This window comes from Castor canadensis, chromosome 10 (genome assembly GCF_047511655.1).
Source record: "Castor canadensis chromosome 10, mCasCan1.hap1v2, whole genome shotgun sequence".
Classification (NCBI taxonomy): Eukaryota; Metazoa; Chordata; class Mammalia; order Rodentia; family Castoridae; genus Castor; species Castor canadensis.
This window is the reverse complement of record NC_133395.1, coordinates 116,509,280-116,527,903: the sequence shown is the minus strand read 5'-3', so window position 1 is coordinate 116,527,903 and position 18,624 is coordinate 116,509,280. Positions and strand designations below refer to the sequence as shown.

The window sequence follows — 18,624 nt, the reverse complement described above, 5'->3', positions numbered from 1 at the left end:
GAAGCAATGACAACCCATTAGCAATGAGAACACCAAACACTTATGAGTTTGGTTTCTAAATACTATTTTCCATGAAAAGGGCTCCTTGGGGAAATGACTGACTTCAGGAGTAAGTTAAGGAAAGTACAAGATGAATCTAAAACAGCTTTTGTGCCAGTAAGAAAGGTCTCAAAGAATGACTGGATCATGTCAAAAAGACACAAGCCAAACAGGATAATTTGAGCATAAAAACAAATGGCAGTGACAAATTATAACCCAGTGAACAGAATATGAATCCATGAATCCACACTGAAACAGGCAAGTAAGAAGCCTTTTATTCTTGGTGGTACTGGGTTTGAACTCAGGATTTTACACTTGCTACTCAGGTACTCTACCACTTGAGCCACTTTGCCAGCCTTTTTTTGTGCTGGGTATTTTTAAGATAGGGTCTTGCAAACTATTTGCCCAGGCAGGCCTTGCATCTCAATCCTCCTGATCTCTGCCTCCTGAGAAGCTAGGATTACAGGCATGAGGCACTGACTCCTGGCAAATAAAAAGTCCTTAAAAAAGAAGACTCTTCTTTCAGTGCAACTTAGAGCTTCAGCCCTGTTCCCCCAGAAGACATGGATGGTAGGAAGTAGCCAGTTCCTGTGAGAGAGGAGTTGTGGTTCCTGGGTTTCCCACTCCCTCCAATCTCTTCAGAGAAGAGCTGTCTTGAGTCATCTAAATGTTTGGAAGCACGGTCACAAGTCCACAGCCAGGCCATTGCTTCTAGGCTGTAATTAATCCCTCAATTTACCTGCATCCCCACATTGAGCAACTCATTACAAAGGCAGTACATGAACATTTGGGGTTGAAGCATATGAAAGCAAACAAGACTGTTCACTCACTTATTCCTCTGCATAAGGGATGTTGGTCAAAAGTTTATTTTTTGATGTTGTTTACTATTATTTTTTATTTTATCCTCAATTGTTAATATTTCATAAACTTTTATAGAGAATTGGGAAAAATACTTTTGCATAGAGACATAAATTGAAATTTAGTAGGAAAGTTTGATAGTATGTCAATTTATCATTGGATCCTCTCATTCATGTGTGCTTGTTTATTGTGTGGTTTGTGAAAACTTGGAATGACTTAATTTAATTATTTTTGCCTAGCATTAAATAGCCTTTGATCAAAAGAAAAGAAAAGACTCATTAATAATAGAAACCCAGCCAATAAATGTAGAATAAATGACAGAAGTAGGAATTCACTATTTGGTAACTATTATAGAAAATCAGGCAAGAATCACCAGTAAGATATTAAAAGTAATTAAAAATCTGAGGAATAACAGAACATGTATATAGTGTTATAAATAATTCCCCACAAGAAACTTATTAATTACAAAAAGACAAATAGCTACTTTACAATGGAGAAACCTGGAGACAATACCTTAATAAAATGATCAGCTAATATCACCAGTAACAAAACAATTCAACATCAGGTGCCTTCTGATATTATACCTAATGTTGCTTCTGATATATTCCTGCCAAAAATGCATCGCTTGAGTCTAATCTTGAGGACACATTAGATGCACCCAAATAGAGGGACATTTTAATTGTCCTATACTAATTCAAAATGTCAATATCATGAAACACAAAGAACGAGAACCTGTTCCAGACTTGAGTAGACAGAGAAAACATGATAATCAAATCAATGCATTGATTCAGGACTCTCTTTTGTCATAAAAGACATTATTGAGACAACTGACAAAATGTGAATAAGGTCTGTAGATTTGAGTGTAGTAGTATATTAATGTTAACTTATTACTTAATTTTGGTAACAGTATCATAGTTATAGAAAATATATGCTTTAGCATTTAGGAATAAATGTTAGTATCTCTGCAGTGTACTCTGAATGACCCAGGGAGAGAGAGAAACAGACAGTAAGGAAAAAAGAGAGGAATAATGGTAAATAAAATGCAGTAAAATGTTAAGAGTAAATAGGGGTGAAATGTTTACATTTGTAGAATCTGAATAAGGAGTATATATAATTCTTTGTTCTATTCTTAAAACTTTTCTGTAAGTCTGAAATTTTGTCAAAATAAGTTAAAAGAAAAAAAATTCTATGTATATACATACAAATATGGAAAATATGGCAAAATATTAACAATTACTGAATCTAGGTAACGGGCACATACATGGTACTCAAACTTTTCTCACATTTGGGATTTTTCATAATTAAAAAAGGTCATGACAGGTGCAGTGGCTTACACTTGTAATCCTAGCTACTTGGGACATAGAGATTGGGAGGACTGTGCTTCCAGGATAGCCTGGGCAAAAAGTTCTCCAGACCCCATCTCAACCATTAAAAGTTGGACATGGTAAAGAATGCCTGTCATCCCAGCTATGTGAAAAGAGTAAATACGAAGACCTTGGTCCAGGTCAGCCTGAGCATAAAATATGAGACCCTATTAAAAAAATAAAGCAAAAGGGCTGGGGTGTGAGTACAGTGGTAGAACATGAGCCTAGCAAGCATGAAGGCTTTAAAAAAAAAAAAAAGATTAGCAGCTCTGGGGTTGAGTCTGGGATTTGCTGTGGGACCTACAGTTCAGTTACATGATTTCTTTGGAGCCTCTCTGTAAAGTAGGGATAATCAGAGTTTCTCCTGAGTTCAAACTCCAGTACCACCACCAAAAAAAGTCTCTTAACAGGCATGGTACAGCATGCTGCAATCCTAACACTTGGGAGTCTAAGGCAGGAAGATTTTGAGTTCAAGGCCAGCCTGGACTACATAGTGAGAATGTCTCAAACAAAATAAAAAAGGCCTCTTGAAATTTCCAATACTAATTCCACTTTTTTTTTTGTGGGACTGGAATTTGAACTCAGGGCTTTGTGGTTGCAAAGCAGGTACTCTACAGCTTGAGCCACACCTCTGATCCATTTTGCTATTGTTATTTTGGACATGGGTCTTACGAACTATTTACCCAGGGTACCCTGGAGTGTGATCCTCTGGATCTTGGCTTCCCAAGTAGTTAGGATTACAGGTGTGAGCCATGAGCTCCAGGCTATAATTCCACCATTTAGAACAAGTCTCAATTGATTAATTCTGCCTAAATGTCCGTCATAAACTTATCCTAATCTTCTCTACTCATCATTATAAACATGTTAAGAGTAAATGAATTATTGCAAAAACTAAAAGACTGTTTTGCTTTAACTGATCATTTTATAAGTGAAGAATCATATGGAATCCATCTTTAAAGTCTATTAAAGCAGACAATTCTTTCTCACAGCAGTCTGGTGATGAATATTAGTGTAAAGTGTCTTCTGAGTAGCTGGGATTACAAGTCTTTATCATCATGCCTAGCTCCACTTTATTTAGGAGATGTGGCAGGTGGAAGGATTAACAGAATATTTTTTTCCCCAGCTGGGCATGGCACATGCCTATAATCCCAGCACTTGTGAGGCTGAGGCAGGAGAACTGGAAGTTCAAGACCAGCCTGCTATATGATCAGACCCTGTCTCAAAAAAAAAAAAAAAAAAAGAAGTTCCAAAAGAATCTGTTTGATTTTCTTCCCTTCACATGAACAGAATATCTTGAGAACTGCTGATGTGCTGTCTGGGCCAGGGGCCAGCTTTTCTCAGATGAAGGCTAAATCCTGTATTCAAACTAAGCATGAATACACTAAATTAACCAGCCCACAGAATACCTACATAATATTCTAAATTAAAATTGGTTTCATCAAATTATTACCAGAAGAGTTACTGGAGATTTGACTTAAACTGGACTTTCACAGCAAATGTGGTTGAGATACACTAAATCACTTGATAAAAGGTCAAATGAAAGCATTTTGTCCCTAGATCTGTTTTTGCATGTGCATGCTTATTGAAGGTTGATCTAGCTACATATAACATATGTCATCTCATCAACTAACAGAAGTGATCTAGATGAGGAAGCTGACCACTAGTGTGTATTTTCTTCTCACTACCATTACTTTTCCCATAAGGTTTGGCACATTCACGCTTGATTTGTAAGAATACCCTTTACAACAGACAAAGGCAAGTTTTCCATCATGGATATGTGAAATAATCCCAGGAAGCAGCCTAACTGCAAGTTTAATTTTGGCATTGGCCTCTTATATTTTAGTTCTCACCCCTTTCCTGTTCCTTCTGACCAGCTAGGATCCTTCTTGACAGTGGATCTTATGTTGGCTCCTTTGTCATTTCCATTGTTGAAATTGAAATTCCTCCTGCTACCATCATCCACTCATGTGTAGAGAATTCCCAAACCTGGATATAGCCTTCTGTCTAACCAAGTCTTATCTGTGAGCACGTTTACCTCATAGGGCCTGTGCTTTCCCACACCTGTGCTTCTGTACACATGACTCCTGATAGATGTTATTCCTACTTTGAACATTACTTCTATTTGTAACTATCAGTACCATCTTTAAGAAATGCATGGCTCCTGGCTGGTGGAATAGCTCAAGTGGTTGAGTGCCTGCCTCAACTAGTAAAGTCCCGAGTTCAAATCCCAGTGCCCCCACCCCCCCCAAAAAAAAAAAAAAAAAGCATGGCTCCCCTTCCTTTCTTGGCATACTCTCATTTATTTTTAACACCTCTTTTGGGAATCCTATCCTGTCCCCGGTCAGGAAGTTAGCTGTACTTTCCAAAGTTCCCATTACACTTATTAAAATGTTCTTTATACAATCAACATATTTCTTCCCTCTATAAGACTGCAACCGCCTCATGTGTTGTATCTCTGTGTTTCCCAAATCAATAAATATCTCAGAAATAAATGAAAATGACTTTTTAGTCTTACTTTCTATTCTGCACTTCCAGTTTCATCTCCAGTTCCTTGTGTGAGCACATAAAACTGGGACATCTTTGACTATTCTGGGACAATGGGCATACATGATTCCAGGCAAACCAGAACCTGTGGTGACCCTTCCTGCCCAGCATGGGTCAAACTTAAATCATCCTGCCAGGACATCTCTTCTTCAGTCATTCAGGATCCTTCTGTTCTATCCTTTCAGTCATTCAGGGTCAAATGCTGGAGCTGTAGCTGACTTCTATTTCTCTTTCATATTTACTTTCTCATGCCTATAGATTTTAAGTGAGATTACCAAGGAAGAGATGAAAGACAAGAAAAATAAATTGGATTCTTCTGTTCTTTTGTTTAAATTCTCAGCAATCATTCTAGTTCAAACTCTCAATGATTACCTAAGCCTTGTAAGTGTTATCTCACCTGTGACCTCTACCTACTCTAGGTCATGCAACAAACCTCCTCCAAATGCAGATCCGAGTGTATCATTTCTGTACTCAGAAGCCACTAAATTCAGTCATAGTACTCTCATTTAACAAACACTGAAATGATTGTCAATCTCCAAATCCAAGGCAATATTTTATTTAGCTCATGGTTTTAAATATTTCTTCTGTCTAAGAAAGCATCTTGATTTTCTCTTCTTGTAATTCTATCAATTAAAAATACTATACGTACAAATATAAAATCTGAATTAAAAGGACTATAAAGTAACTTCAATATATTTTTTTAAATGGGCAATTCTTTCGTATCAAGTACACAGAATTAAAAATTTCCCACTGCCTCAAATTTCTTTTACAGTTGAATTGCTTGAATGAATATCCAAACAAGGTGCATATATTATATTCATTCAGCTGATGCTTCACATAAACCTGATAAGGGTCCACCACCCTCTTTCCTTTATTTCCCCTTGTAATTTATTTGCTGAAGAAACTGGGTTTTGTGTTCTATAGCATTTTCCACATTCTGGATTTTCTGTTTGAGCCCCATCTCATCATTTAGAGTTTGCCCCTAGTTCTTTGTATGTGCTGCAATGTGATCTTTGAATCTTGATCAGATTTAGGTTCAATTTTTGTCATTGAATATGTCATATTTTTACTAAATGATCTCTGGTAAAATGATGTTTCCATGAAGCTCAAGTTGCCTTTCCATCCTCCCAAACAAACAAAAACCCCAAACATTCTCCTTTCTTTGATTCTTCATGGCAACAACTAACATAAATCAGCTTATTATCTACATTTGTAAATAGGGAAGGGAGTAAATCCCTTTTGTGGGGTCTTTAAGAAACACTCTAATTCAGCTGTGGAAATTACATTTGGAGAGGCATATGAAATTGAAGGCTTATTATAGTAACAGGTTCTAGAGACTGGAGGCATGGCATGCCATGCAGGATGTCACATGGAAGAAAATTCTAAGGAGTACATGCAAGCAGGGTGTTAGAGCACCTGCCTAGCAAGTGCAAGATCCTGAGTTCAAACTCCAGCACCATCAAAACAACAAGAAGCAACAAAAAACCAAGCAGATGGGGAGGAAAGTGAGGATCAGTGGGCAAATGCCTCTACTGGCAGCCAACAGGGAGTAAGTGAGCAATAGGCATGAGGGAATTACATTGAACATCATCACTAGGTTATAATCAGGGTAGAATAAGAAGAGAAACTTGTGGCAGTGACCAGTCTTTTCACACTAGTGCATCTGGTTGCCTGTCCAGGATGTTCACAGCCTGTTTCTGGGGATGTAGAGTTATCAGGCAAATATGAACTTTTAAAAATTTTACAATACACTCTTTTATCACCAAGTTGGCTAGAAACTTCTCAAATCTCAAGGACAGTCTTATCTTTAAAACCAATAGAGTTCCTGGCACAGTCAGCTAAATGGTGCAAACTTACATTAGATACCATTTGGACTGAATTCCTTTTTTAAAAAACTTTTTTTAGGAGATGATTTCAAGCATATAGAAACCTGTGGTTTGGGGTGGCAATGTGGCTCAAGTGTGAAGTCCTGAGTTCAAACCCCAGTACCCAAAAAAAAAAAAGAAACCTGTGGCTTGATCCACTATTTCTTTTTCAAAAGAGGCATAAATTGATGGAAATGATTAATATAGCAAAAAAAAAAAAGGACTATTGCTATCATCATTTTATTTACATCTAATGATGAATATTTAATTCAGATTTTATTCCTAATCCTAGATGACTAGTATGAAAAGTAGTATACAATAAAGGCATATGATCATACTTAAGGACAAATTGGTAATCAGCTGCCTGGGCCTGCAATCCTCAAGAACTTCCCTGGTTGTGGAATTCAAAAGTGGCTTAAGAAGTCATGTGATTTTCAGTGTCCATGGGGAAGAAAAGAGAAAGCCAGGCTATCTAGGCTAAAGAGACTGAGAGAATCTGGGTAATCTCCCTCCGTCACCATCACTGTACAACTAGGCCAGCAGTAGGGCATACAGGGTACAACTATGGCCCCATTCCTTACAGAGTCTCAAAACTTAGGGTCTGCACTGTGGTGTCTCTGAATAGCCCAGGTAGAACAATAGGTAATTCTACAAAAAGAAACTTATATAGACTACCACTGTTGTTCCGGTCAAAGAAAGCTTCCTGATGTTTGCCAACACTTGTGACACTCTGAAGTAAACTTTCTTGGGCACAATAAGGCAATAAAAAACAGAATAGATGCTGACAATCACAGGTTTATAAATAAGTCTCCCCAAGAACTTGAAGAACATTTTCATGAATATTGACTTATTTCCTACCCACTTTATTCTAAACAAGCACATATCAAGAAATAAGTGAAAAACAATGTACTTCCTTTTTAGAGGTGAGAGAAGTAAAAGAGTTTATAGCAGGCATCGTTTATTTTAGCCACATCTAATATTTCTCGGTCCCAAATTTCTTGAGGAGTGTCCTAAGAACATGGATATTTATTGGAGGATGACGAGGACCAGAAAATGATGAAATTTACAATTGCTACCATATGGTAACAGCAAACAGGCATTTAGGATAAACATAAACACAGCTGCATTTCATATTTCGCCACTTACTGCTTTGCCCTTTAGGACTGATCCAAATTATTCAACAATTAAAATTTTTGAGAAGTACTGGACATCAATATCAATACTTTAGATTTTAGTTCTGCTTCTTTACAGAGCCTATTTTAATCTCTTACCTAAGGCTTACTACTTCACATGTAACATGGAACAGATTTTGTAGAAAAGGGTGAATCTGATGTCTTGGTTTAAAATAACATGTTAAAGTACCTTTTAATAGGGACACTTTAGCAAAAGGTTCATTCAGATCTTGCTCATCCATTTGGGCATCTACAGAGAAGGGAAAACAGAAAATGAGACAGTACTCAGACCATCAGCCAGCAAATATTATTAAAATAAATGACCAGAATTTATACATCTTTTGTATTTGGATAGCTGAAACTAGTTTTAACAAAATATCCAAGATTCAAGGGATTGACTTGATCAATGAAAAAGCCCTGCCTTTTCCCTAAACACAAATTCTGAAATCTCCACTCGCATTAACCTATATACCTAAAGTGCCAATAATATCTGCAGATTTGTAAATATTAGGTTAACACTCACCTGTAGTGTCGTCACTGCTTTTTTCCTTACTTGGACTCAGAGTATCTGATAAGTCAGATTCCTTTGCTCTTGCCTGGTTTTCTACAAATTAAAAATAGAAGTAAAAATGGTTGTAATTCAATACTTTACATCAAGAAAACTGCTTCAGGTTATGAGTGCTTAAAATCTACTGTTATGTATGATACTTTAAAAATTATTTGAGATCACTGAATCTCTTACTTCTTCACCACTCTAGCCCAAAGTGGAATGGTGGTTATTACATGCAGCTCATACTAAATTATAATGTGGAGTGCTTGTTATGCAGAGGGCTGGACTTTAGTTCAAGGCTGTCCGTTTGCCAACTGGTAACAAAAACAAAGCAAGCTTTGCTAAAGTATTCTGAGAACTGCAACAAATAGAGCAAAATTCTCAGGACAATGTAGACATTATATGAAGACAATGAAAGTAAAAAGTTCTATCACATAAAACACCAGCTAGAAAGTTGCCTTAGCAATGTTTAGTCATATAATAAAATTCTAAAAATCACAAGTTATAAAAGCACCATTTTAAAGAAAATTAACAGCCTATTAAAACAGAACTGTATCTGAATTACAGGGAGAAGAAACTTTTTAGAAGTTTTGAAATTATTTGCAAGAGATATTCTGCCAGGCCCAATGAAGACATTCTAGACCTAGTTTTCCACTAATTGCTCTCAAAAGTCCTAATTATAGCCAGGTGCTTGTGGCTCATGCCTGCAATCCTAGCTACTTGGAGGCTGAGTTAGGGAGGACTACTGTTTGAGGCCAGCCTGGGGGAAATAGTTCATGACACCCCATCTCTAAAATAACGAGAGCAAAATGGACTGGAGATGTGGCTCAAGTGGTTGAGCATTTGATTTGCAAGTATGAAGCCCTGAGTTCAAACTCCAGTCCCCCCACCCATGCCCACACACAAAAAAATCCTAATTATAGGGTAACAGCTTATTAAAGATGATCAGCAATTAATTAGGCCCCACACCCTTATCTGTAATGGCCTGTGTATTCTATGGTACCCTTCAGGGTAGCACTTACAGAAGGCCATTTCTCTAACCAAAAATCTGTAGCATCTCCCCATTCTCCACAAAGGCCTCAGTCAACTTTTACACCACAGAATAATAATAATAATCTATGCATTGGTTCCTATAGGTGCTCTGCTTTTTTTTTTTTTTTTTATAGTGTGAGGGGATGTCAGCTCATTATAGCCTATAATCTTTGCATGAGTCTGTATTTCCTTAACTTCAACAGTCATTCTCTCTTTTTGGTTCATTCTCTAAGATATAGCTTAAGCCCAATTACCTCTAAGGAATTTCCCCAGTATGTTGCTCTTATTATGTTTTCTGTTTGGATTTCATTGGCAATTAATCACAATCCATTATATATCATTCACTGTGTGTATACATCTTATATCTTTAGTGGATGCTTATTTTTATAATCATAAACTAATGTAAACTAATGAATAGATCATAAATTAAATTAATCACAAATTAAAGATACATCATTTAATGTTATGTGTTTGTACTATTTATAGCAATAAACATCAAATTTTTAAATGTACAAACCCAATTCTAGTACTTTTACCTAAGACTATACACGGTATATGTAAGGATGCTCACTGTAGTATTGTTTATTATAGGGAAAATGAAATGTATATGTTGGGAATGGAAAAGATTCAAGATATACTTCCTACTATTAAGTAAATATTAAGATAAAGAGCTGTATGTATACTATAACCCTACAAAAATTAAAAATAGTTCCACATTTAGCTATGATTTTGTTTTTGAGACAGGGTCTTGCTATGTAGCCCAGGCTGTCCTCAAACTTCCAATCTTCCCAAGTTCTAGGGTCACAGGCATATGCCACTACAACTGAGAAATCTGTTACCTTGATACCACTGGGGTTCAAACTCAGGGCTTTGTCCTTGCAAAGTAGATGCTCACAAAGCAGGTGCTTAACCACTTGAGCCACACTTTCAGTCCATTTTGCTATGGTTATTCTGTAAATGGAGTCTCGCAAATTACTTGCCCCGGCTGTTCTCAACCTGTGATCCTCCCAATCTCAGCCTCGAAGTAGTTAGGATTACTGATGTGACCCACAGGTACCCAGTTAAGCTATGAATTTTTAATTGGATACATATTTTCAAGGTTTGGAAGTATTTACAACAGAAATTTTAATGTGGACATTTATAATGCCAGCTATGCATTCCTTGAAAATTTTTTAGTGGATATAAATAATTTATAATCAACTAAATTATGACCTTTTGCAATTTTGTGAGGTTTTTTTTGGGCAAAGTGGTACTAGGGTTTGAACTCAGGGCCTTGTGGTTGCAAGGTAGTTCTACCACTTGAGCCACTCTATGAACCCAAGAGCTTTTGCAATTTTGAAAGAAATTGGAAAAATATCTAAAGTCATTAAGCCATTATTACTGTCAAAATATTTAACACAGAATTAAAATATAATTTGTTAAGGCTACTCCATATAAGAACAGACCTAGATTTGTGATTTAACTTGTGAAATGGATGATGAGTTTGTAAGAAATATTTTGCTTCTTCTTGTACTGTCATTTGTAAACAAAAATTAACTGCTGAATGATAGGGAGTTTAGATTAGAAGTGAAGTCACCAACCATGAGGACCCATGGGAACCTAACCTGTGACCTCTGCTGCATTCACAGTGTGCTATAATCAAATATTTCTGAATGTTCTCATTTTGATCACAAAGTTATACTTTCAAATAAAACAGGCTAATATGCCTAATCTCTTTATATGGATAGAAAAAGAAACAGTTTGGAAAAAGAGAAAGGAAAATAAGAACATGGCTCTCCTTTGATTTTTTTTTTCCAGTAGTGGGGTCTGGACTGGACTCAGGCCTTGTGCTTGCTAGGTAGGTGCTCAGCAGCCCTTCTCCACTGATTTTAGTATTTTTGGCAATTTTAGGATCACACTATTGCAAGGAGTAATAGCAAGGAGTGTATTTTATTTTTATTTTTAATAACTTGTTTTTGCCTTACTTTGTAGTTTACATATTACAGCCCCAAACCTAACACTTGGTCTTTCTCTTCTGACTTTATTGCTCTTTCAGTATGCCAACAGACTTTTCTCCAACAGCATGGGCAGTTTGATACTCAAAGGGTAAATGGAGACCATGAAAGATCCCAGCTCTTCAACACTTGTACCAGACTGCTGCACCCGCTGTGTTGAAGCTCTGCCCTGGTCTTGTCATTCATGAGGTGTCATTAGGTCATGATGCCAAACAGGCTCCGTATTATGTGCCAACTCTGAACACACACACTTGGAATGCTGGTTGAGGATGGTAAGGCTTGCCGTGCCTAGGCTCCATTACAAAGAATTGTGATGGATTAGCAAAGTCTGTCATGGCAGCCAGGGGGACTCTTTGGGGGAGGGAGGAGCTATATGCCAACCATGGGTTCAGAAGGGGATATGTTCCATCTTGCCTTAGGCGGCTGTTCTGCTACCCAGGCTGTGTGGTCTCATTGGTGTTTGGTGGTCTGAAGGTCACAGAGCTGCAAGTGGCTTCCCTGGAGACTGACTGGAAGTCCCAAGCTATAGGAAGATTGACAGGATAGACCACAGAGGGTCTGGTGTGAGTCGGGACATTTCAGGCCCCATTGAGGTATAAGCTTCTTATCCTCTAGAGTGGCCATGTCATCCAGGCAAAGACAGCTGGCTAGGCCTTGGAGTGTGAGGTGCAACTCGCGGGTTGGAAGAACCTCTTTACATGGCACTCACCTAAAAATGATCTTAACCTTTGGATAAATCCAGAAATTTCCAGTCCAAACTAAAAAGGGTTATCTTCTATTGTGACCCAGAAACCAAGACTGAGTAAAAGGACAGTCTTAATTTAATCAAGTTTCAGAACACAGGGACACAGTTTCAAAAAGCATGGTCCCAGCCCCAGATGCATGGGAAGATGGGGAAGAATGTTTCTGCTGCTCCACAAGTGGGGAGGGGAGCGTGGTTCAGCTGACTTTGGGGGACACCACTGTGGGCATGTCCTGGTGCCTGGTGAAGTTCTTTATTCTCTGCTTGTGGGTTTTAGATGCTTTCTACAGGATACTTTCCATCTGTTGCTTCTTTCATCTTCTCAAAGACCACCTGCAGGGGAGCCACTTGTCCAGGAAGCACTGCTTTTCTTTCTCATTCTTTCAACTCATTACCATCGCTTCTTGGAATTTCACCTTGCCTTTATCCTTCATTTTCTTCTTCCACTTAGTCATGTCAAAATCTGTGATGCCTTTCAGCTTCAGGGGTCCCTTCTCAAGAGGAATATATTTTCAAAAGTATTCTTCCAGATTAGGAAGAACTTTATTCTGTATTTAGAGTTTTAGCTGAGAAGGTAAAATTGCCTTAAAGGTAGGGCACTGAATCTTCCATCAAGATCTTACTAGATGCTCTACAAGGAGTTTCCTTGTGACTTTTCCATGTGTTATAACTTGGATTGGTTCATCTCCTCTATTTTTCCTCCTTTTTACCTTAGTCCCCTTCTTGAGGTGATTTCAATAGGTTTAAAAGTTCTATATTCTTTTTTTTTTTTTTTGGTAGTACTGGGGCTTAACTCAGGGCCTCACACTTGCTAGGCAGGTGCTTCACCACTTGAGCTACTTCATTAGCCCTCCATATTCATTCTTCTATAGAACATACATCACCTTTTTTTTCCAAAACAGAGAACAGGAAGGTAAAACAGGTCCTGTCATAGAGTTGGTACCAATGGGAGAGGGGAGAATATAAGGAAAGTGTATAGGAAGCTGAATACACTGGAAATATTGTGTACTCATATATGAAAATGGAAAAATGAGACATGTTAAAACTATTCCAGGAATGGGGGGGTGAGGGGAGAGAGAAGAGAATGATGGACAGGGTGAATTCAATTATGATTTATTGTAAGAACTTTTATAAATGTCACAATGTACCCCCAGTACAACAATACTATAATAATAAAAGAAAAACGCACTAGAATGTATGTTCTACGAAAACAAGGATTTGTATTTCACTAACTGCTATATTCCCAGTGCACAAAACCGTGCTTAAAAAAATACAAAGTCAAACAAGGTAATATACACCTGTATTCTCAGCACTTGTGAGACTGAGGCAGGAGGATTCCCCTGGGCCAGCCTGGTCTACATACTCTGGGAAGAAAGAAAAGAATGAAAGAAAAAAAGAGTGTGGAAGGCACACATCCTCTCTGAGTAGGAAGACAAGTTTTCAGCATGTCAAGTCAAGGTCTATTATATGTCCTTCATTTAAAAACATTTTTTTTTGTGTGTACTGGGATTTGAACTCATGGTCTTGTACTTGCTAGACAGGCACTCTACCACTCTACCACTTGTGCTATGCCTCCAGCCCCCCATTATGTGTCCTGATACTATAGGTTTTTTGTTGTTGCTTTGCTTTATTTTGGAGTACTGGAGATCTACTACTTAAGCTATACCCCCAACCCTTTTTTTACTTAGTTATTTTTTTTCAGATAGTGCCTTGTGCTTTTCCCTGCGCTGGCCTCGGACCTGAATCTTCTTCCCTGTTTTCTACATAGCTGGGATCACAACACCACTATCCCTGGTTTATTCTTTGAGATAGGGTCTTGCCAACTTTTTGCACAGGTTGACCTAGACCATTCTCCTATCTCCACCTCCCAAGTTGCTCGGATTATAGGCATGAGTTGCTACACCTGGTCTGATACTAGTTATTATGTAGAGGCAAACCAAATCTATTCAAGAATGAAACACAGAGGGTTGGGGGCCTGGCTCAAGTGGTAGAATGCTTGCCTAGAAAGTGCAACACCAGCCTAGCAAGCACAAGACCCTGAGTTCAAACCCCAGTACTGCCAAAAAAAAAAAAATTAGTGTACAAACCTCAGTATTACCAAAACAAACAATTGAATTAACTAAAAAAAAAAAGAATGAAATACAGGATACAACAAATGGCAAAACGTCTACTTAAAACATTTACTTATTTAGGCACTGGAGATTGAACCCAGGGCCTCATATATGCTAAGCAAGTGCTCTACCACTTCCTCCTTCTTTTTGGCAGTGCTGGGGCTTGAACTCAAGGCCTCATGCTTGCTAGGGTGGTGTGGTGTGAACCACTCTGCCAGCCCCTGTATTTTGATGTTGAAACAGGCTCTCAGTATCTCCATAACTTTGCCCAGCCTGGCCTTGAACTTGAGTTCCTCCTGCCTCTACCTCCCAAGCAGCTAGAATTATAGGTGTGCCCTATCATACCTGGGTAAATTCTTCAGTTATGAAGCACACCTAACTTTCTAATATTGAAAAGGCATTTTTCTCTGCAGCACTCATTAAGATACATACCAACAATATACTGAACAACATCAATTTTAGAATTGTTCTCGATGGGGAAGCCTACAACAAGGTGACTATTTCACTGCATCTTTTTTTTTTGTTTTGTTAAACTTTATTTTATCATTTTCACATTTACTTACACGTGTATGCATTATTTGGGCGACCTCCCCCCCCCCACTGTATCTTTGAGTAGACATAGTATAGAAGGGCAAAGCAATCATACTAGCCAAGACCATTTCTGTATGTATCACTGGAACCACTACTTAGAAAGAAAGCAAAGTTGAAGATCAAGAAAGCAAAAGAATTAACATCTGCTGGACATGAGCACAGTGCTGCTTGCTTTATAAGCAGTATTTCACTAAAATCTCATAATAATTCTGCAAATTAAATCTCACCTTACAAATGAGGAAACTAAGGTTTAAAGTGCTAAATAAGTTGCCTGATAACATATAGTTAGTGGTACTTGCAGTCTTTCTATTTTCACTTTCAAGCTGAGTTAGGCCTTAAACAGAAAACAAATGAAACTGTTGATTACATACTATATTATGTGAAACCTCTGGAGGAAATAAGTACTAAAACTGGTCATAGCTGGTAACTGTCAATTTCTGGCAAATGATATTTTCAATGCAAAAAAGAAAGTCCACCAAAAATATCACCAAAGACAGCATTTTTTTTTCTTTTTCTTTTTATGGTGGGACTGAGGTTTGAACTAGGGCTTCATACTTACAAAACAGGTTTTCTACCCCTTAGGCCATACTTCCAGTCCATTTTGCTCTGGTTATTTTGGAGATTGGGGTCTCAAAAACTATTTGCCCAGGGTGGCTTCAAACTAAAATCATCTCTATCTCAGCCTCCCAAATAACTAGGATTATAAGCATGAGCCACCAGTGCCCAACTGAAAGCATTTCTTTTTCAAAACAGACAATTTAGCCAAATCCAAAAGAAAATACTTTATAGCCAAACTGAAAATACTTTAGCTTACAATAAGGATTATAGTATTGGAGAAGTAGTACTAGAATGGTGACTACTTAAGAAAAATCCTTGAGTATGTAAAATTTGTATTTGTAATCCTAGCACTCAGGAGGCTGGGGCAGGGGAATAGCAAATTGAAGGCCAGCTTGAGCTACAAAGCAAGTTCTAAGCCATTCTGGGCTCATAGTGAGACCCTATCTCAAAAACAAAAACACCAAAAACAAAAACCCAAAAACAAAACCCAGGCTGGGGTCCTGGCTCCAGTGGTAAAGTGTTTGCCTACCAAGTATGAGGCCCTGAGTTCAAATCCTATTCACGTCAAACAAAATAAAACAAACACAAAGCCAACCAACCAAACACAAATAAAAAAACCCAGAAGTGGAACTGCTGGGTCAAAAACTATGTTGGCCAAAACCTTCAATGCATAGTTCATAGTTATGTTTAAGGAAAATCAGTAATATTACACAAATCTTTTTCCAAAATGATACCATATAATTTTAAGCAAATAGATTCTAACTCAGAATGCATTAAATAGTGCACCAAGGCAGCAAGATACTTTTCTGTAAAGAAGCACCAAATCCCTTCCCACTCAGCTTTACTTCTACTTCAGTGTGCTGGATACTTGGCCAATTACTCTGAATAGGTACTTAGGTGGTGAAGTAAAACCTATTTTAAAGTCTGTTCTCATCTCACTTTAGTAAGATGAAATAAACTGCCATATGTACTAAAAATAGTTCACTATTCTGAAACTCAATGCCTGTTTGCCAGAACAATATTAGTGTTGCATACTCTTTGCATTCTTTCCCCAAATATGGCATCTACTGTGCACAAAGTTCAGAATGGCAGTCACCAGATATTTGAAATAAACACATTTTTAAAAAACATCTAAAAAAGCAAAATGAATCTGGTTACTTTAACAAAACAGAATGCATTGAAATTAAGTGTTCTAACATTTTATCATTCTTTGTTTTAACTGACCAAAAAGATTGTAAATCTAGTTTTAAATTTTATACTGGCAAAGTCTAATGAAAGTTCTACTATGACAATAAGCACATCCCACCAGATTTATTTTTCCTAATTTCCTTATGTATAAAAGTAACTTGACAATATGATGCTTTAAAACTCACTTTTCTTCCCTAAGTCTGACAAATATAACAGAACAATTAACACAATAAACTACTTTAAGCTATTATTAGACTGACTACTCATTACAAAATGTAAAAAGATTCTACATTTATAAAAGCCATTAGTTTTATTTAAATCAAACTGAAAAAATTAAGGAAATACAGAATATTGTAAGGAATTTTAAAAGTATCACGACTCCAAAAATAAACCTGCAAGCATTTTTCACTATCATAAAAGTTTTATATTGTGTTTGATTTTTAGATCAATGCTGAAAATGCTGGGAGTCAGACAGAAAGATCACAACCAAATTTTAATACCTAAAGAAACCTGTAACATGTATTAGCTTTCAAAAAAACACATATATATGCCCACTTTAAAAGAAACTTTCAAATTAAGATACCTTTTTAAAAACAGAATTCAACTATTTTATATAATATTTGATAGTTACTAAATTGCCATTTTGTGAGCTAAAAAATAATATGATGGCTACAATATTCTGACCTTAAAACTTACAGTAATCTTCATTATCCAAGAGACATAAAAAAACCATAGAAAAAATCAGAAAAACAAACCTTTTGAAAGCTTTGTTTCTTCTACCACTTTGGTTAGATGCCCCTCAACGATCAGCTTCTCTGCCAAAGAAAATAAATGTTACTAACCAAGTCCAAACCGAGCGGCATTTCCCTGAGCGGGACAGTGTAACACATTCCATGACCAAATTTAAAGATGATAACGTTACTCCTATGACCAAGCTTGAACAAAAAACTTGAACCTGGAAGGGGAACTAAGAGAATTCCAACTATGATAGAGTAATCAGGTTAATGCAGAAAACTGGGAGTAGGAAAACAATTTTTCTTTTATTCCATTAGATTTCACCTTATTTAAAAGTCTAGGCTGTTTTATAAAGGAATCAAAAAAAAAAAAACCACCAAATAATGCAATGCTCTTTAAATTAAGGATATTAAATTCAAATAAAGGGATTCTGAGAGGGTATTTCAATTAGATAAGGAATAAAAATATCATATTAATAGTTTGCTTTTTCCTGATGATACAATTCAGGAAAAAAATAAATGATTTTAGAAGATTTACTCACTGAAATAAAAAGAGAAGTTTTGTCTTATGGAGGATTCTCTGCAAATGTGTAGTGTACCTTCTTAATAATTTTTTGAAGACATGTTTTCATATTCTATATTTTACTGAGGAGGACGATATATCTATTCTGAATGTCCCCTTCTTTATTCCTGTATGCCACTGGTCACCTTCAATTTATTCTTTTGCAGTATGTGAAATAATCTATTCTTCAACACTTAAACAACTGCAACTTGCTCCACATCTACCATTCAACCACTGAAATCACCCCAAGATCATTACAACTTTTTGTCTGTCACAGCCCATGGCTCCTTTTTATAATTTTCTCATAAACTGTTTGTCCTTAACTTTCTTAAAAACAAAAAAGTCAAAGTAACAGTAATTTTTAAAGGCTCTAGTTCTACAAGATTTAAGTTATAACCCATCCTACCTGTCCTCTGTCCTACTCCACTCCATTCTTGAAATTTATTAAAACCAGTAACTTTTAACCATTTTCTGTTATTTATATTTGTATTTCTTTACTTTTTTTTTTTTTTTAAGATAGGGTCTCATTATGTATGTAGCTCATATGCCTCCACCTTCCAAGTGTTGGGTTACGGATGTGCCTGTTACATTTATATTTCTAAATAACATATTTTTTTAGATTAGACATTATTTATTGATAATCTCTTATACATGATTAAGCTTATATTCTGTCATCCTCGTAAGAGCTACATTTTGCCAATATATAATCAATATTGACTA

General features: G+C 36.8%; 1 protein-coding gene across 23 annotated transcripts in view; it reads right to left on the bottom strand.

The window, feature by feature from the left end:
- Slmap (sarcolemma associated protein) overlaps nt 1–18,624 on the bottom strand; it is a 149,738-nt gene that overhangs the window by 20,847 nt on the left and 110,267 nt on the right. For 22 of the 23 annotated variants that reach the window (XM_020161643.2, XM_020161563.2, XM_020162162.2 and 19 more), the window contains 3 exons: nt 17,364–17,423; nt 8,366–8,446; nt 8,033–8,092 (listed from right to left, as the gene is read on the bottom strand). In XM_020161643.2, the coding sequence (XP_020017232.1) occupies nt 8,033–8,092; nt 8,366–8,446; nt 17,364–17,423 (201 nt within the window). Of the gene's footprint in view, nt 1–8,032; nt 8,093–8,365; nt 8,447–8,584; nt 8,767–17,363; nt 17,424–18,624 lie in introns of those variants that run through there. The other variant, XM_074044036.1, reaches the window with a different exon arrangement.